Source organism: Eumetopias jubatus, unplaced genomic scaffold (genome assembly GCF_037043125.1).
Source record: "Eumetopias jubatus isolate StellerSeaLion01/CBP00866 unplaced genomic scaffold, mEumJub1_p1.0 scaffold_10, whole genome shotgun sequence".
NCBI lineage: Eukaryota > Metazoa > Chordata > Mammalia > Carnivora > Otariidae > Eumetopias > Eumetopias jubatus.
In genome coordinates, this window is record NW_028274816.1 from 101,102,042 (window position 1) to 101,121,949 (window position 19,908).

At 55.8% G+C, this 19,908-nt stretch overlaps 1 protein-coding gene across 4 annotated transcripts; it reads left to right on the forward strand.

Annotated features, from left to right (window-relative positions):
- Nucleotides 1-3,523: 3,523 nt before the first annotated feature.
- ETV4 (ETS variant transcription factor 4) lies at nt 3,524-18,260 on the forward strand. 4 transcript variants are annotated; one of them, XM_028092789.2, is made up of 13 exons: nt 3,524-3,643; nt 4,278-4,388; nt 4,572-4,665; nt 4,892-4,939; nt 12,290-12,343; nt 13,562-13,688; nt 14,134-14,295; nt 14,526-14,794; nt 16,671-16,745; nt 16,906-16,974; nt 17,128-17,300; nt 17,577-17,678; nt 18,036-18,260. In XM_028092789.2, the coding sequence occupies exons 1-13, from the start codon at nt 3,524-3,526 to the stop codon at nt 18,258-18,260; spliced, it is 1,629 nt and encodes a 542-aa protein (XP_027948590.2). The 4 variants fall into 4 exon arrangements, with proteins under 4 accessions (XP_027948590.2, XP_087883411.1, XP_087883410.1 ...); XM_088027285.1 differs by lacking the exon at nt 3,524-3,643 and adding an exon at nt 3,732-3,767 and having other exon boundaries at nt 4,242-4,388; XM_088027284.1 differs by lacking the exon at nt 3,524-3,643 and having other exon boundaries at nt 4,329-4,388; nt 16,671-16,730.
- Nucleotides 18,261-19,908: the final 1,648 nt, after the last annotated feature.

Below are 19,908 nucleotides of genomic sequence, written 5' to 3' on the forward strand. Positions count from 1 at the left end.
GAGGTGGAGGTGGGGGCGGTCACAGACCTGCTCTGTGATGACCCCGATAAAAACCATGGCCCCTCTCATCAGCAAAGTCCATACGTGCGTGCGCACGCAGTGCAGCGGCTGGCCTCAGTGGCTGGCACATCAGTGAACTCTGGCTTCAGACGCCCTACACTTTGGAGGGAGAAATGTGAAAGTGGGATCGGGAGTCAAGGACAAAGGAAACCCACGAGTGGCACTTTGTTTTTGGTGGTCTTGACCCACCAGTCCACGGCGAAGATCCCGTGATTCCCCCCCCCCCCACTGCCTGACCCTGTTCTCTGGTTCATTCCCCCTGGTGACAGATCTAGTCTGGGAGCCACTAAAGGGACATAGGACACCACTTGACCCTGTTTATCTCATCCACCTGGCCTTCCCGGGCTGTCTCCCTGGGTTACCTCCTGAGTTCCACCCTTTATGCCAATGGGACTCTGAGCTTTTCCAGACACTGTGGAAGCCAGGCCTTTGGAGACATTTCCGTCCTCCCTCACACTCACAGGTAGGCTGGACAGGTCACCCAGCGCCCCTCCACTACACTCTCGCAAGGCTGCCTGGGAAAGCCGGCTTCTCTGATGGCTCCTGGGCCTCCTTGTCGGATCCAGGGGCCTCTCCCTTCCCATTGCAGTGCTCAGCCCAGCCCTCTGATCAAGCCCCAGGCTTATTATATGAATATTTGCATATCTAAAACCTACATTGACATTTTATAACTTAGGCTCCTGGGAAACAGGTCAGAGTCCAGCCCCAATATACTAGAAAGAAGCATTTACCTGGGCACCACCCCCAAGGTGTGTTGGGGGGGTGGGGTACCAGAGAGTATGTTGTGCTTCATCAGCAAAGCCATGTGTCCAAGAGGGGACTGTGAACATCCTTAATCTGGGTGAGTTCACATGTCCTGTCCGCGTCCTGGCTCAGGAGAGTCCTCCAGCCAGCCTGTTGTGTGTTCCCTCAATGAAGAGTCTCTGTGACAAAAAGTCTGTTTGGGGTGCCCTCAGTCTGTTGAGTGGACCCTTGGGATAGATGTGTATTTGCAAGGCCTCAATTTCCCTATTTGTAAAGTGGACAAGACCCCTCACCAGACCCCTGTGAAAGTTGCATGAGTTAATCAAGTCAAGCACTGGACATGCTCAGGAAATGTTGCTTATCATGATGGGATTTCCAACAGAAACCTCCGGCCCATCTATTCCTTCCTTTCCCTAACTATCTCAAGCCCTGGAAGAGGCTTGAATGTTCCCCCTGGAGATGTCGCTGCTCTGAGCCTGGGTGTTGAATCAGAGGCCAGGTGACGGCAGGGGCAACAGCAGCGAGCCGCATTTTTCTCTCACTCAGCCAGCATGCTGAGCCAGAGCCGGAGGAAGAGCAGGAGGAGGGGCGTGGCTCTCAGCTGGGACCCCGGATGGGGAATAGAAAGGCAACACTTACTCTCCAGAGAGCCAGGGGCCTTCCAGAGAAATGCTAAAGCTCAGAACCACTGAGAGCCCCCACCTGGAGTGCCCGCTCTGGGACCCACAGGAAACTTCTTCATTGTCATGGAGACTACATCAGAGCTGCTTTCCTGGAAGAATCCTCCATCCTCCTCCCCCACTTCTTTTGGCCTTGAGACACAAGCTCCTCCCTAAGCTGGTTCCATCCAGCCCAAAGCTGGGATTTGCTGGGGCTTGTCTCTCTCTTGCTGTGCGCAGGGTTCCTGCTAAGCTCGATTAGTTTGGTCTTTTGCACCTATTTACTGAACTAGTATTTCAAGGGACTCTCCTAAGCATGAAACAGCTGGGGAAGATTTTAGGAGACAAAGAGACCTCCTCCTCAGGACCTGGAGAGCTCTCCAAACTTAGGAATGACCATGATGCAGAATGAAAGACATCTACAACAGAGATATAGGCACGAATGTTGGGGGGTCCTTTAGGAACTGACTCAGGTTATCTGGAAGGCTTCTTGGAGGAGAGGGGCAATAGACATGAGCCTCAAAGAATAGTTCCTCAGAGAAGAGAGAGAAGTTTGTTTTCATCTGCCCACGGTGATCTCCTGGAATGAACACTAAATAAAATAAATAGCCCTAGATGCTAGAGGTTTGGTGTTCAAGTCCCAGTTCTAATCTTGAGCAGCTTAAAGAGCTTACCGGTATCATTTCCTTCTCTGAAATGCCACTGCCTCATCTGTAAAGTGGAAGTGTTAGATTAGACAAATTTCGTGGTTTGTTTATTACACAAACTCTCCGGCCAACGTGGGGTCCAAACTCACAACCCAGAGATCAAGAAAGAGCGCCATGCTCTACCGGCGGAGGCCAGGCACCCCAGGTTAGATGAATTTTGAAAGTAGCCCCAAGTGGCCTGGGGTTCAGCTAGTCTCTAGTGTGTATCATAAGTAGGCAGGGGGCAAAACTGGGCTCTCCTCAAAGGAGTGTATGGACTGTAGACCCAGAGATTGTCTCAGAAAAAAGGGCCTGGGGGACTTCATGTACTGTGTGCCCCCATGGCTACAGCCTAAACAGCCCAACTCTTACGGGGTGGGGGGGTTCTGTCTCAGTCACAGCTGCCTGCCTGGCACCCAGCACTGTGTCTGGCACAATTAATGTTTATCCAGTGAATTGGCGAATGATTTAAGGGACCAGAGCCTATGACCAGCTTTTTGGCTACCCTGAAACCAGTCCTACCCCCAGGTCATCAGATCCCTAAGACCCTATGTTTGCTCCCAGGATTAAGAGGAAAGATGGCTGAGAGGGAACTGCACTTTCAGAGGTCCATGCCGGGGCCTCTGGTTTCTGCTGCAATCAACAGAAAGTGGGTCACACAACAGCTCTGCAGAGCAGACCCTTGAGGAAAAGCCTAGATTCCGTGCTAACTTATTGAGGGCCTACTGTGTAGCAGTTGTTGTCACAAAGCCTTAATTCATTTAACTGTCGCCTTAAACGGCTGTACAGGATAATGTGGAAGATTGGGGGCTGTCAACCCCAGCTGCGCTGAGTTACTGCAGCCAAGTCATCACCCCTCACTGAGTATTCATTCTCAATCTCTGTAAAATGGAAACAATGGAATCACTTCGCCAGGTTATGGGCATGAAATGAGCACGTGGAAGCGGAGCGCTGCATAAATGCTAGTTATTATTGTTCCTCTGGGCACAAGTCCGCTCGCCTCCCCGCGGGGCGCACACACAGGCATGTTCACACTCCCACGTACACGCAGATGCAGAGACGTGTGCAGACGCCAGCCGGGCCAGCCCGAGGAGCTCGCCGAGCCTCACACCCAGGGACACCGCGGAGCCCCGCAAGGAAGCCGTCGGGTCCTCGGCTTCGCTCCTTTTCTCTCAGCTCTTTATGAATGAACTCCGGCCGCTGAGGAGTTTATTTTTTTATGAATGGGAGCCCGAGCCGTGAATGAAACCGGGAGCCAGCCCCCGCGTTCTGATTGGCCCCCGCGTCTGGGAAACTCCGCCCTCCACAGCTCGGCTGGGCGAGTCTCCGGATTGGCGGGCGTGCCCGGCCCTGGGGTTTCATTCACAAAAGTCAATGAAACAAAGGGAACGGGGTGGGGGGGGGGTAAGAGAGCCGAGGCCGAGGCGAAGGAAATGCACCAATCAGCGACTCCCCCGGGCTCACAACTGTCGGCGGCGCCAGGAAAACAAGCCGGTGCGCGGGGGACCCGGGGCCGGGGCTGCCTCGCTCCGGCCTAGCCCCGCGGCCCTCGGTGCGGCCCCGGGGCAAGCTCGCGACCCCGCGCGGCTCCAGCTCAGACGCCCCGGCCTCAGGTGAGGCTGCGGGAGGGGGAGGGAGGGAGAGCGTCTATGACTCCTCGCCTCGCCTCCAACACACACTGCACTCTCTAACCACCGCCTCCGCAGATCCTAGGGCGGGGGGGTGTGGGAGGCGCCGGGATTCGGGGTTGGAGGGGGTGCGGGAGTTGTGGGCGTGCGAACCGTGCGCGCCTCGCCCGCTCCTCCGCGCTCGAGCGCGCACACACACACACACACACACACACACACACACGTCTTATGTAACCGAGCTTGGGCAGAGCAGGGCTGCAGAAAGCAGCCGAAACGGCGAGCCCGGCTCCCAGGAGCAGGTGGGACCTCCTTTGGCGGGAGGGGAGTGGTGGCGGCGCTCAGCTCGGCAGGCGGAAACCTCTCCATCGCCTGAGTGAGTCGGAGAAGTTTTGCTGTCGGACCCAGAGCCTCGGGACTGCCCCTCCCTGTTGCCCTTACCCACCCCCACCCCGCTGCCTTCCCAGGACGGTGTGCGAACGCAGGCCCCCCCTCCCCTCCAGGTCTCTGCCCCCGCGCGGGGCCCGGGCTGTGCGGCCGGAGGGAGCGGCCGGATGGAGCGGAGGATGAAAGGCGGATACTTGGACCAGCAAGTGCCCTACACCTTCTGCAGCGTGAGCGCCGCGCCGGCCTCCACTCCCGCCCCCGCCCTGCACCCCGCCCTACAGCCCCTTCCCCGCGGCCCCTACGGGGTCCAGCGCTGCCCGATCCCTGTGTCACCCCGGGACCCCAGCCCCGCCCCCCCCAGACCGGGCGGCCTCAGGGTGACCCGGGGGCGTTCTTCCCCTTCCCCGCAGAAATCGCCCGGAAATGGGAGCTTGCGCGAAGCGCTGATGGTCTCGCAGGGGAAGCTCATGGACCCGGGCTCCCTGCCGCCCCCCGACTCCGAAGGTAAAGAGCCCGCGAGACAAACCGTGACCCTCCTCACCTCACACACCCCGAAGGCTGATCCTGGAGCCCCCACCCTGTTCTCCGAAAGACTCCCCTCCAAGGATCTCTGATCATTCTTGGGCCCGTACAACCAAGAGGGGGGCCGGTCACCACCCACCTCGCGAGGGCTCCCTCCCTCTTACCATCTCCTCCACCTCACCTCCAATTCCATTATTCACCCCCTCAGATCTCTTCCAGGATCTCAGTCACTTCCAGGAGACGTGGCTTGCTGAAGGTGAGTAGTTTTGTGACCTTTTCTATTATTGGGGCGGGGGATGCTCTCTACCCCTGATATTCCAACCTAACCCACTTCTCCTCTCTCCCTGCCTCAAGGAACTCTCCAAAGACACCCCCCCCCAAGTCCCCTTACTCCCCGCTCTCTCCAGCGCCCATTGTGGACACTTATATTGATATTTATTTTCTCTGCCCTGAGCCAGGCTTGTGTAACTAGGCCTGGGGATGAATCAGACCATTGTGTGGGGTATTTGCTTATTTGAATGGAACTTGGCCCCAGGCCCGTTTTCCTGGTTGAAATTTTCATTTGCAAAGTTTGTTTGGCAGCAGCCGCCAGGCCGAGGTGTGTGTTGGTGTGGTGGGGGGGGGCGGGGGGGGTAAGGGAGGGAGGATGAGGAGAAAGGATTAATTTGTAACCTATCTTCAGGAGTTGCCAAAACATTGATTTTTGCCCCCGGGGTTTCTCTTCCCAACCCCCAGCGCTAAACAATTTATTGTCTGAGCCAAAAACACAACAAAAGTTTAAATAATTCTTTTTTGCAGCACTTTGGCAGAGAGGGCCCAGGGCTTCTCCCACAAATAGCCTTGATTGTAATTCTGATGGCAAGTGATCCTCCCTCCCCCTTCTCTCCCGAATACCTCTGCCCCAGGCAAATTCCTCCTACTTTGGCTGGGGTGTTTGCTGGGGGGTTAACTTCGAGCTGGCAGGGATGGGGTCAGGAGCTGGGCCTCCTCTGGGTAGGGAGCTGTGTTCTCAGGGTCTTCTGGTTGGATCCCTTGGTGCATTTTTGTGGGGCCTCAGGGTGTCACTGGTGGAGTGGCAGGTGTTTAGACAGTCTAAGAGGGAAGGGTTAATATCCCCATCTTCGGGTCCCTTTATTTTAACACTCTGAAAACGAAGAAACCACTACACTAGGAACCCCTTTCTCAGGGCTTTTCTTTAGGATTTCCCCATCCCTCCACCTGGGTATCTTTGGTGATTTTTTTAAACTCAAACCCCGCTCCTCTGGAACCATCTTTAAAAGCTTGAGGTAGAAGGGAAGGACCCCTGACTAGAACCCTGGAGTGAGACTAGACTATCTGTCTTGACTGCCATGGTATCCCCAAAAATATGTGTATTAACAAAACGGCTATTTAGCATAGAGCAAACGCTCAAGACATTTTGTGGAATTCGTGGCCAAACGGCTTGTATGGGTGCTGGAGGGATCCGGGGGTTCTGGGGAGGGAATGATACACACCTTCCCTGACTCTGCAAGCCCCGTGCACCCAGCTCTGAGTTACAGGCAGAGCGTATGCCCAGTCGGCCCATCCTCCTTCTGAGGTTCCGGAGCTGGGCTGGAGCTGAAGAACGCAGGGGTGTCAGTTTCCACGGTCTCTCAAAGACTTCCTTTCCCAATGCCTGATTTCTGTCTGGCTCACCAGCCTTCTTGTCTGTCAGCGGAGGGTCCCTCTGCCCCCCCCCCAGTGGGCAGCTCCCAGGGCTGTGATGTAGGGGTAGGCTCAGGGGTTGGCATTTTGGCAGCAGCTGATCCATTTGTGCCTGGGTCTGGAATGGGAAGGGGAGGGGAAAAAACGCTCTCTCACCCTTGGAAGCCCCACCCCTTGGCGGTGGGGGTCTAGAGAGTGTACGTGTGTCTATCTGCATGTGTCAGTGTGAGGGCGAGTGTGTGTGTTTCATGCTGCTGCCCTGGGAGTCCCTGTACATTTAAATCCAGTGGGTGGGGAGGTGGGGGTGGGGATCTCCTTGGTTCCCTCTCCTTCCTTCTGAGGGAGCAGCTCAGGTTCCCAGCTGGCGATGGATGGCCGGGCCTGAGAGGGGGATGCTGAGGCCACTCGCTGCTTCTCACTCTCTCTGCGGAGACAGATGCAGCTGCCGGGGCCCTGTCCCCCTGCACCATCCCAGCACCAGCCCAGCCTCCTCTCCTGCCTCTTCCCACCAGGTCAGTGACCCCCACAGCCCAGAGGGAGCTTTGGGGTGATGGGGGGGACTAGCTTCTTTGGAAGCTTGCCAGTGGTGGGGTACATCAGGAGGAATGGGGGCCGGAACCCAACCTCCCCACTGCAAGTTTGATTTTTTTTTCTTTAAGTCCCAATTTGGAGAGAAGCAGTGGGTCCTTGTAGTGTGGGTGGGGCTGTGAAGAATTTGGGGGATGCCAGGTTGGGTCCGCAGCAATGGGGTTGTGGGTTCAGTCTGGTGTCTGGGCTTATTTAGGGGTGACTGTGAGTGGGGCTCTGGAGAGACAGCTTAGACATCTTTGGGTTTGAGGTTTTTCTAGGTAGTGTGTGTGGGGGGAGGTGTTAAGATAAGGCTAAGAGGGTGTGTCTGTTTCGGGTGCCTGGGATCTGTTGAGTTGCTACAGAAAGGATCAGTCTGCTGTAGGGAGACCGGGGCTCAGGCAGGCTGAGCTCAAGCTGTGTCTGGTTAGGGTCAAAATGTACTGCTTCTGGTTGAAGGGTTCTTTCCAGGCTTGTCGGGAGCCCTCCCTCGGGAACCCTCAGGGACAATGACTTGGGTCTATTTGGTAGCAAGGAACACTGAGTCTGGGCCCCGTGTGCCCTTTGTATGAGGCTGGGGTCTCATAACGGAGAGTCTGGATTCACAGAAGCTCCCTGGATAGGTTGCAGGGGTCCTTACGCCCTCCGATATCGTGTGCAAAATTGTTAGGGGTGCACCATACACAAAGGAATATGGATTTTTCTTTGAAGAGAAGATCCATAGGCTTTAGGGCATTCTTAAAAGGGTGGGTCTGTGCTCCCCTTTTCAGCAGGTTTAATGCTCCCAAAGCTTCCTCTAAGGTCTTCAGTCCCTTTGCCTTTTGGTTCCCCGCCCCCCATCACATTTGCAAGTCCAAAAAGAGGGCTGATGTGTGAAGGGTGTGCATGGAGGATATGTTTTACCCGTGTGCTGCCATGTAGTAAAAAGGAAGTAGGGTGTGTATGAATCCGTGTGTGTGCACGCTGGTGCCTCAGCATGTCTGTGGGATGAGATGGGGTTAATCCCCTCCCCCAGTTTCTCCTAGCTACAATGCCTCCTTCTACATCTTTCTGTCTCCTCCCCTTCCAGAAGGCTCTTGGGGACAAATGTCCCTCCATAGATAGAGAACTGGTTCCTTCCAGTACAGAGGCTGCCAGGGTGGGGGCAGGGTAAGGGTGAGAGACAAGGCCAGTGGTGACACAATGGAGCAGAAGCTGCGGAGAATGTCTCCCCCGCCTCCACTGGAACTCCTACTAAAGAGACCCCTTCACCCAGTGATTGGACCCCAGGAAGGGGAAAAGGTGATGGGACATAGATGGTGTAGGTAGGTAGGTGGCCAAGCTGGGGTGGGCTTAACTGCTTGGCTGCTTTAACCTCCCAGTTCTCTCAGAGCCCAGCTTGGGAAGCTCCCAAACCCCTTCTCTTCTACTGACCCCCCCACCCCGCGTTGGAGGGACGTTCCCTAAAATTCTCTCCTCTCTGGGCATGATGCTGATGGGGCACTTTTCTTATCCCCTCCTTAATCTTATCTGCCGGGTTCCCAGGCAGATAGATAAACTCCGCCTTCGGCCCAGGATGGAGTTGAGGGCAGCCCCTGGCACACTAGCTTCGCAGCCAAAACTCAGCCAAGTCAACAAATAAGTAGAGTGGCATATTCTCAAGCCTGAACATGGTAGTTAGAAATTCTCCTGCTCTCCAGGAACTCGGGCCTCGGTGTCACTGTTCCTATTCCGATTCTCGTTGGCAGTCTCTGAGCAAGGCCCTAGCCTTGTCCCTTTGGTTGGAGAAGCCAGTATTCTGGGGAGGGGCCAAGCAGAGACTGGGATTCACACCACAGCCCGTTTTTGTCTTGACTGATTTCTCCTGGCCCTGGGAAGAAGATGGCGCCTCTTCTGGGGTACGGTCTCTGTGCCGGGGGTAGCCTCCTCTGGGAACCGCCGGGCTGTGGGGGTTCTGGTCAGACCTTCAGGCCTGAGGCGGGAGGAAAGGCAAGACGACCCCTTAGGGCTCTGTAGCATCATGTGAACTGGCCTGGGATGCCACAGGAAATGCCCCCAGCCCATTACCTCGGTGGAAACCGGCAGTGAAGCCCCGAAGGGGGCCCAGAAGGCGTCAGCCTCCCCCACATTCCCCACCTCCTCTGCCCGCCGGACCTTCCTTGCCGAGGTAACAAGGGCGTAAGCGTCACTCATCCTGCTCCCATCACCCCATCCTGCCAACTTTGGGGGTATCGCCTGTGGCTGGGCCAGAGGGCACATCAGGGATGAGCTTGGCCCTTGCGCCCCTGAGAGGGTTTTGCTCCTTCCCTTTATCCAGTGTTTCCCAAACCTGCCTATTCTTTTTTTTTTTTTTAAAGATTTTATTTATTTATTCATGAAAGACAGAGAGAGAAAGAGAGAGGTAGAGGGAGAAGCAGGCTCCTAAGGAGCAGGGAGCCCGATGTGGGACTCGATCCCAGGACCCTGGGATCATGACCTGAGCCGAAGGCAGATGCTTAACCATCTGAGCCACCCAGGCGCCCCTCAAACCTGCCTATTCTTAAGGGCCACCGAGGGTGCTTGTTAAAAGTACAGATGCCTGGAACCCAGCCCAACGCTTATGGAATTAGACTCTGCAGGGCTGGGGACAGGGAATGTGTGTGTTCTTTTTAAGTAAACTCTATGCTCAAACTCATGACCCCGAGATCAAGAGTCGTGTATGCTCTACCTACCATCTGAGCCAGCCAGGCGCCCCAGGAATGCGTATTTTTAACAATAAACTGGGAATTCTTGATTTAGATCAGTTTGGGGATGGTTGCCTTTGTGCACTAGTTGTGCTCCTGAACAGATAAATGCTGCCTGCCTGTTTTTGCCACGGGACTTCTTGTCCTGCTCATTCATTCGATCACTTCAGAATAGTTTTCTGCTGACTTTTCATGAGTTCTTCTTTAGCTGCTGGTGGCTTCTGATTCTTAAACCCCTCAGTCCCATCCCTCTGTCAAGAAGGCAATTATCTATAAATGTGTATTTTTTTTTTAAGATTTTGTTTATTTCTTTGACAGAGAGAGACACAGCGAGAGAGGGAACACAAGCCGGGGGAGTGGGGGAGGGAGAGGCAGGCTTCCCGCCGAGCAGGGAGCCCGATGCGGGGCTCGATCCCAGGACCCTGGGATCATGACCTGAGCGGAAGGCAGACGCTTAACGACTGAGCCACCCAGGCGCCCCTATAAATGTGTATTTTAAAGCACTTGGCACCGGGCGCCTGGGTGGCTCAGATGGTTAAGCGTCTGCCTTCCGCTCAGGTCATGATCCCAGGGTCCTGGGATCGAGTCCCGCATCGGGCTCCCTGCTCCTTGGGAGCCTGCTTCTCCCTCTGCTTCTCTCTCTCTCTCTCTCTCTCTCTCTCTGTCTCTCATGAATAAATAAATAAAATCTTTAAAAAAAAATAAAATAAAATAAAGCACTTGGCACCTCTGATATTCAAAGCAAGTTGATGAAGAATCCTGCCAAGCAATTGATCACAGCCCAAAGTTATTTCTTGTGAGGTGTGCTTTCTCTGGAGGGAGGACCTGCCTCTATAGTTACCCTGTGTAGGGTCACAGGGAAGCCCCCAGGGAGAAGGAAGAGCTGGCTGGGCAGGATCCTTTCCACTCTTGCTCCCAAGTCCACCAAGAGGACACCCACCAGCCTGAGGGCAGGGTCATTGTATGTTTATTACTTAGTCAACAAATAAAGCACTTGAGTATCTATTCTTAGCCAGACCCTGTTTCCCCTCCCTGGGGAATCATCAAGACAGATAAAGCCCCTGCCCTCAGGGAGCTTAAATTTCCCGAAGAGAAGGTAGAGGGTAGACAACAAACACAGAAACGTAAGTAAATTAAGAAGATGGCGTAAATAAATTAAGAAGAGGCATCCAGGTAGCGTACATGCTAGGGCAAAAATAAACATGGGTTGTGATAGGAGCCGGGATGGACCACTTTTGGTGTGGGTGGTCAGAGAAGGCATCTGAGGAAGTGACGAAGTGAGCTAAGACTTCAGTGGCCAGAAAAAAACAGGCCGACAAAGGTCTGGAAAAGAGGAATCAAGAGCTCTGGAGAGGAAAGGCAGGTGGGAGAGGTAAGCAGGCCAGACCATGTGGGGCCTCAGGGGGCTGGCCAAGAGGAAGAGTTTGGGGTTGGAGGTTTTAAGCAAGGAGAGAAGGGATTGGACTTCTCTTGCAGAGAGACCACTCTGACAGCTGTGTGGAGAACCACCTGCTGTAGGAGGTGAGCATGGAAGAGAGGGAGTTCCAACAGAGGCTCTGGCTGAAATCCCAGGAAGAAACGATGGAGCCTCTGCTGACGGGGAAGCCGTGGAGGCTGGGGTGTGTGTTCGGGCAGAGCTAGGCGTGAAGCTGTTCCCCAGCCTTGTGTCCTCCCTTACCAGCTTTTCTCAACTCCGGTCGTTTTATCCAGCAGTTTCCCCATTGTCCACTCTAAGAGCAGTGTCCTCGTCTTCCACCCCCTCACCTTCAAGCCACTCTTTCTGGACTATCAGGAAGTTCTTGGTGTCTACCCTTCCCCTTCCTGCTTTGGTGTATTCTGGAGAGAGGGGCAAAAGTGGTCAAAGATTCTGGGGTCAGGGGTGGTCCTCAGCCATATGCCCACCTGAAGGAGTTGGAGAGGCCAGGGTAAGAAACTAGAAATCAGAGCCCGAAGGTCCAGGTTGGAGGCCATGGATGAACTGCTATGCTATCGAGGCCTCACTCCCAAACCCAGCTCCGCCCCCGCTGACACCGTGGGAGTGCTTCTCAGACCTTCCCCTCTCTCCTAGCTACACGCCGAGGACACGAGGCACGGTGACCTGCCCATGCCCCCAGCCACTGCCTCTCCCACCATCCTCCTAGTCACCTCTCCTGAGCCACCCCCTTTTCTCCATCTTCTTTCCCAAGTTCTCGATTTCCAGGGTTCACCCAGCAGGTTGTGTAAAACACAGATTCCTGGGCCCAGCCCCGATTCAGAATCTCCCGCATGTTATTCTAGGTCCATAGGATGTCACTGTAATGCCTGCCCATCCCAGATGTGACTCTGCTGGGAGCCCGGAGAGGGAGCTTTGTGAACTCTGAGGGGCAGGGCTGCCTTCACTTCCCGAAAAATGCAGGGAATAAAGACAAAGCATCTAGGAAAAGACGCTGGAATCTGCTCAGACAGGTTCTGGGAACTGGCAGCGTTGCCTCCAAGGTCTTAGTGGAGCCCAGAGATGGAGGGCACTAGGACCTGGGGTGGGGTTACTTTCGGTCCTCGGAAGGCTGTTTCCCCCTTCGGGCCAGTGCTAATCTGCAGGCCTGCCTTAATGGTGTCTCCCCGGGGCTGCCATCCAGGGGCCCCCACCCAGACTCACCTCTGACCTCTCTCTGCAGCCCAGGTACCTGACAGTGATGAGCAGTTTGTTCCTGATTTCCATTCTGAAAACTGTGAGTGGAGGGCCCTGGGTTGAGGGAATGGGGAGTGGGGCAGGGCCGGAAATGAGTCACAGGGGTAGAGAATCACAAAAGATCAACTTGTTCTCTCCTAAAGAAAAGGGGGAAGAACGGGGCTCCCCATTCTTGGGTTTGGACGCCAAGACCAAGGCAGTAACTGGGAGCTGGAGACCTTGGTTCAAATCAGGGTTTGTGCCCTGCGAGTGGACACTTCGTCCCTCTGCTCCCCTCCCCCATTCCCTGATTTCTGAAATGAGGGGCTTGGACCAGTTCAGCGGGGCCCAGTTCTACCCTTCTAAGTTACTTTCATCCAAGTGGGGGGGCAACTTTACCCGCCCCCCGCCCAGGAGACATGTGGCAACGTCTATAGACGCTTTTTGGTGGTCACAACTGAGGGTGGAGCGCTACAGGCATTTAATGGGTAGAGGCCGGAGATGCTGCAAACACCCTATAATGCTCAGGACAGCGCCCCCCCGCCCCCTCCCCCCCCCACAAGAAAAATAATCTGGCCCAGAGGTCCTCAGTGCACTGTTGAGAAACCCTGCTTTAATGTCAGATACTCCATTCTCAACTGTCTTCACTCACCGTTGAAATGAACTAAGGCACAAATAAAGGAAAACAGCCGATAACAGAACAGTCCACTGGCGATGGGCTCAACGCCGTGAGACAGAACCTCACAGTCGCTCGGAACCAGTTCTGCGGCTCAGTCTGGTGGCTGGAGTTTGCGGACCCAGCAAGGCCCACAGGAAAGACCAATGTTCTTCACAGATAATTAGGAGCATGTGCTTAATGGTAGTCAGCTGACATGCAAGTGGGCGAATATCCAACCTGAACCAGAAAAAGAAAGATCCTTTATAGCACCAAAGAAGAAAACATGTCTCTCCCCTGGAATTTTCCAGGGCACTCAGGAAAACCACAGGCCCTATGTTGGAGGTGCTCACTCCTACAAAGGTGTTTTTGGGGGTTTGGGGTTGCATTAAAAGTTGAATTTTAGACAGTCTCTCTGGTTGATATTGGACATTAGCCCGACGACGTATAAAACTAGACATAGTGTAAATAGCCAAACTGCCCTTAAAAGTGACCAGGAGTCTCTGAAAACTGAGCCCCAGGGAATCTCCCCGGCTGGTGCTCAAAGAGCGAAGGTGTGGGGAGCTCTCCTTGCGTCCTCTGTGACCCTCTCTGGCCTCGGTCTGCCTCCTCCCACTCCTGCAGTAGCTTTCCACAGCCCCACCACCAGGATCAAGAAGGAGCCCCAGAGTCCCCGCGCAGAGCCGGCCCTGTCCTGCAGCAGGAAGCTGCCACTCCCCTATCACCATGGCGAGCAGTGCCTTTATTCCAGGTGAACCCCAGCCCAGCCCAGGGAAGGGGAGGAGGGGGGAGGAGGGAGGAGTAAAGGCAGCAATGGGATGCAAGTTAGACAACACAAAGGATTTCTGAGCCCCTGTAGGGGAGCCCCACGGCTCAGGATTTCCTCCCAGTGGTCAGGAGATGGCAGCAGGGGGCTCAAGGGGTGTGTGTTAGGGCCCGGGCAGAGCCTTTCCACTGGAGGAAGCCATTTTCCTGCCCAGCCCAGTTGCTGTGGGCTGGGGAGAGGCATTCTCAGGATTACACCCATTTTCAGGATTTACGAGAAGGGAGAGAAAGAGTTCACTTGGGGGCTCCCCCCGTCGCTCATGCCATTCCTTTCCCAGCATGCCCTGCTTTTCCTTCTCTGGGGATAAAGGGTTCAAAGATGCTCGCCCAGCTTCTCTGCCCCCTCACCCCTGTCTCCCCCTCAACTCCAGTGCCTATGACCCCCCTAGACAAATCGCCATCAAGTCCCCTGCCCCCGGTGCCCCCGGACAGTCGCCCCTGCAGCCCTTCCCCCGGGCAGAACAACGGAGTTTCCTGAGATCCTCTGGCACCTCCCAGCCCCACCCTGGCCACGGGTACCTCGGGGAGCAGAGGTAAGGAGACAAGGAGGCCCACAGAACCTGTGGACCGAGGTCTCACCGGTTCTTCCTCGATCCCTGAGTGTTCTCCAGCTGCCCCTAAGAGACCTGGAGTGGGGGGAGGTGGGGAAGAAGGGACGTTGACACTCCCCCACCCCAGAGCCCAGTCTGCAAGCTCTGGGAGTGGCCCGCACAGGGACCGCTTAAATTAATCTTCTCTTCCTTCTCCATCCAACCACATCCAGCTCTGTCTTCCAGCAGCCCTTGGATATTTGCCACTCCTTCACCTCCTCCCAAGGAGGGGGCCGGGAAGCCCTCCCCGCCCCCTACCCACACCAGCTGTCGGAGCCCTGCCCGCCCTACCCCCCGCAGAGCTTCAAGCAGGAATACCTGGACCCCCTGTATGAACAGGCAGGCCAGCCCACGGTGGGCCAGGGTGGAGTCAATGGGCACAGGTACCCAGGGGCGGGGGTGGTGATCAAACAGGAGCAGACGGACTTCGCCTACGACTCAGGTAAGAAATGCCCCTGGGGAAGGGGGTTGGAGGAGTTTTGCTGGGATTGCTGAGGAGGGTGGCATGTGATCCTAGGAACAGTTCCATGACACCCAGGAGGTCTCCCTACAGGTTTTGTTTTGTTTTGTTTTGTTTTACCTTCCCAACCCACCCAACCACTCCCTTTTGGTCATAGATTCAAAAAATTGTCATTTTTCAGTCAGCACACTTCTACTCAGATAAAAGATAAGAGGGTGCAGCTCCTTGCCCTCAGGCAGCTCGTGGTTTAATAGGAAAGTTGAGGCATCTCTTCCTTTTCCTCTCTAGCAAGTGTTTGAGGTTACAGTTACCTACTGAGACCCGAGTGCTGGGCTGGGAGCATGAGTGGTGTGGAGCTGGAGGGCACAAAGATGAAGAGGATGTGTCATTGGTCCCCACCCCCATGGAAGCTTAAAAATATTAACAGACTTGAATGAAGAGAAAAAATGAACTTGAAAGGAGCGAGGCTCCTCGTTCCCAGCGGGAACGCAGGGTTACTGTTCCAGCCTCCAGGCTGATGGAGCTGGGTACGCAAGTAGGGCTGCTTTAAACTCTAGCTCCACCTGACCATTGACAAGAGTGAGGGGCACTCAGCCAGATTCTTGGCCAGCTAGAATGCAAAGCCTCCGGTGCCAAGGGAGGGCCATTCTCATTTAGGAGGGACCCAGAAAACCTTGGCTTCTGTTACATTGTCACCATCCCCATATTTGAGTTTATCAGCAAATTCGTGTGAGAAAAATAAATACTGAGATTAGAGTAGGCTCAGGGCAGGCTAGATCTTTCGAATTTCCCACCTCCTGCTGTGCAGTGTTTTAGGGGGAGAGGGATGAACCACAAACCCCGCCGGGGGCTGCCCGAGTGAAACCACAAGGGTGCGCCTCTCCTCTAACGTGGGGCAGACGCTGAGCCGTGCCTGGCTGTGAGGTTGGAGGAAGGAGGAGGGAAACGCTCTGGCCGCTGACCTTCAAAGGATGTAGACCGGAGGAGATCTTGTTACATGCCCTTGAACTTCTGCCCCTCCCCCTTGAGCTTCCTCTCAATGGAGTCAGGAATTTCATTCACAAAATGGAGGCATGAATGAGCCCACCCTCCCGCCTCCTCCCGGAGGTGTCGGGTTTCACCATCTCATTCATAGGTGGGAGTGCAGGGGGTAGGGCGAGAAGGGCCTGGAACTTGAACGGGTGGCTTCACACAACCCGCCTCCTCCAGGTGGAGCAGGGCTATTTCAATCCTAGGGAATGGAAGGAAAAGGGCGTGAATGCGCTCTGCTGTCAGACCTGAAAAAACGCGGCCCAGTGCCCACCGCCTCTTCCCCAGATCCAGATACCTTCTGGTGTGCTCTCTCGCTCCCCCTCCCACCTTCCCTCCCTACGGGTCTTCCCCCAACCCCCATCTTCCTCCGTTTCCTCCCTCCCTGCACTTGTGCGCTCGCACACGCACACGCACACGAAGCTAGGAACCGGCTAGGAACCCGACCTGCTGACCGGAGGTTAACCCATTCCAAGGGAGTCTTAGGCATGGACACTGAACCCTTTCCCCGGAGGTTCATCCCTCCCCTCCCTCCTCCCCGCTGAACTCACAGGAAACAGCTGTTGCCTGGAATCCTGGGCCTTGTGCAACAGCTTTGCCCAGCCCAGCTGCTGCCGGCCATGCCCTCTGGCCCAGACTCCAAGCTGAGAGGTTCAGGCCTTGCACTCCCTCTGGGTGAACTTGCCTTGGGATTTGGTGGTTGGCAGGCAGCTGGGGAAAGAACTGGAATGCAGGCTGGCAGGAAGAAGTCCCTGAATATGGGCAGGACTGCCACCCGCCCTCCCCCCGCAGCCACCTGTAACATCACCCTTCTTTCCTCCCCTCCCAGATGTCCCTGGGTGTGCATCAATGTACCTTCACACAGAGGGTTTCTCTGGGCATTCTCCAGGTGACGGGACCATGGGTAAGACAGCCCCGTCCTCTCTGCCAAGCCCTCCACATTGGAGGGGGGAGTCCTGCTGTTGAGGGGGGGGGTCTCCTGGCCAGGAGTCCCTCTGGATGCCAGGGGCTCATAGCAGTGAACCCCCCCCAAGATCTGAATGACCCCCAACTTCCTCCTCAAGGTTATGGCTATGAGAAACCTCTGCGACCATTCCCAGATGATGTCTGCGTCGTTCCTGAGAAATTTGAAGGTCAGAGAAGTGACTGTTCATGAGGGTCAGGATCTGAGCCATGTCCCCACCCCACCCCCCCAGGAATCCCATTATCCCTGCAGAGAGGAGAACGGGTTGCTTGAGGGACCAGAAGGCACAAACCTGACACCTCCTGTTTTCTGTGTTCCCCAGGAGACATCAAGCAGGAAGGGGTTGGTGCATTCAGAGAGGGACCGCCCTACCAGCGCCGGGGGGCCTTGCAGCTGTGGCAGTTCCTGGTGGCCCTGCTGGATGACCCAACAAATGCCCACTTCATTGCCTGGACCGGCCGGGGGATGGAATTCAAACTAATAGAGCCTGAGGAGGTGGGCCTCTCAGATTCTGTACCTCTCCTCCCAATATCTTTGGGGCCTGGAGATAGGAGGACGTGGGAATGTGGCAGATGCCTCCCCATCAGAGTTGCCTTAACCTGACCTGAATTCCTGTCAGGCCTGGGTCTGTGGGCTGCTGTGTAGTCTGCGGGGTCAGCTTACCATTTTCTACCAAGAATCTCAGGTGCTTTTTCTGACCCGTCCCCCCGCCTCCGCATTGTCTGACTGCTGAGCTAGCACCACCATCCCGAAACTCTGTCCTGTTCCCAGGTTGCCAGGCTCTGGGGCATCCAGAAGAACCGGCCAGCCATGAACTATGACAAACTGAGCCGCTCGCTCCGATACTACTATGAGAAAGGCATCATGCAGAAGGTGGGGGGGCCAGGGGCCCAGGGATGGGAGGGTGAGGGCCAGCAGCTATGGGAAGGTCAACGGGGCCAGGGGAGTGTTTCCCAGCAAGTCTGTGGGAGCAGATTATGCCCCCGTCGGAGGGAATGAGACACTGTGGACAAGACTTCCCTCTCCCCAAAGAGTGCCCCCCAGTAACTGAAAAGCCCGAAGTGTGGAGACATGGAGGTTGGAGAACAGGAAGTGTGCAGGGAGCGGGCCTCTCGGAGGAACGAGCGCGGGAGAGAGACGCGCCCCACGCGTCTGCCTGGACCGGCGCCCCCCTGCCCCCCGCCGACCTGGAGGGAGAGCTAGGCCCACCCAGCCCCTCTCTTCCCACAGGTGGCCGGCGAGCGCTACGTGTACAAGTTTGTGTGTGAGCCTGAGGCCCTGTTCTCTCTGGCCTTCCCGGACAATCAGCGTCCAGCCCTCAAGGCCGAGTTTGACCGGCCAGTCAGTGAGGAGGACACAGTCCCTTTGTCCCACTTGGACGAGAGCCCTGCCTACCTCCCGGAGCTAGCTGGCCCTACCCAGGCCTTTGGCCCCAAGGGCGGCTACACTTACTAGCCCTGGCCCCGGCGCCCCTGCCGCCCTGTGTACATATAGATGAATTGGGTGTTGGGGAAACCCTCACTCTGAAACCCACAGATATCTTTGGAGCAGATCCCCACTGGCCCATCAGTCGCCCCTGCCCAGACTCTGAGTTGCTCACCAGAGTTGATGGGAAGGAAGACTGGAGAACGCTGCAAGTGTAAAGGTGGGGTCTAGAAGCTCCTCTGGGGGCGTCACCTCCAGCCTCTTCCCTTAGAGGCCCAAGCTGCACTCCTGTCCCCCCACACAGAGAACAAGAGTTTGCTCTGTTCTGGGAGACATAGAAGGAGCGTTCCCACTTTGTCCTGGTGGAGCGGGGCACGTTGAGCTCCCCGGATCTCCCACTGTGGGCAGACAGAAGCCTGGATCCTGCACTCCGCTCCAAGCTGTGGCCCGGGAGGGTCCTGTTTGTCCATTCTTGGTGCTCTGCGTTCCCAGAGGCAGGGGGAGGCTGGAGTAAGGAACCTGGGGTGGGGGAGGGGCTGCAGGGTGGAGGCGGGGAGGCCTGGGTTTCCTGCTTCTAGGGCCCTTTGCCTCTTCTCTGCCTTTTCCTAGGCCCAGGCCTGGGAGTCCACCTCTAACCTCCAACCTCCGCCACATCTGCCAGACCCCAATAAAGGCCCCTGCTTCCCCTGTTAGTTGTCCCGTGTCCTCTTTGCCGCGATGGGAGAAGGAAGGACCTGGGGTTGGAAAGAGCTTTGGCCTTGGGGCAGACGGCCAGGGTTTGGGGCCTGGCCTTGACACTTAGCTTCCCAGATGGATTTGGGTGAAGACAGTTGACCTCTGACTTTCCTCTGAAAAATGGGCTCAGTGATACCTGTTCTTCCCCCCTGTTCTATCCTCCTCCAGGATTATTGTGTCAGGATCCTGAAATAATGATTGACAGGTACTTTATAACCTGGCCCGGTGCCCCCAGGCCAATGGCTACCAGCTGGGCAGGGGCCAGACAGGGCTGAGCTTGGAGGCCCTCCTGGGGCTTCCTCGGGCAGAGTTTGGCCTATGGTTTAGGTGATGCTCTTCCCATGACCGCGCTACCCATGCATGTCTATACCCTAACTATGTGCGCGCCCCCCCGCCCCCCCGCTTCTGCTGTGGCTCCAGGCTTCTGTTTTTGCTGAAGCTGGGGACAAGAGTTTACACAGAGAGGATCTGGAGAATGGAGAGAGAAGAAAGGCACCCAGGCAAGAGGGTACAGGGAAAGCCCTGTGTTCTGATCAGTGAAGGCGAACGACCCTGGGTCTTCAGGGAAAGGGGAGTAGAAACACGGGCTCCTTCCGCAGACTTAGGGGAGACTAGAACACTGAGGCCCGGGTGGGTGGATGGGAAAGGCAAAACTGAGAAAGTGGTAACACCTAGGGAGGGAGTAGACCTGACAAGGGGTAACTGTCCAGGTGTGAGGGGAAGAATGGAAGGTTCTAGACCCAGGCTCTGGTTGAGAGTGCTCTCCAGTTAAACCAGAACTGCAGCCCTGCTAAGGCTGCGCCAGCCCAGCCCAGCCCTCATTAAGGCTTGAATAGCTTGGGTCCCCAGTCCCTGAGCCCTCAGAGGAACGGATGCCTGTCAACCACTACCCACAGGTAAAAAGCAACGTTATTGTTTTCCTAGAAACTGAAAACATCAACTT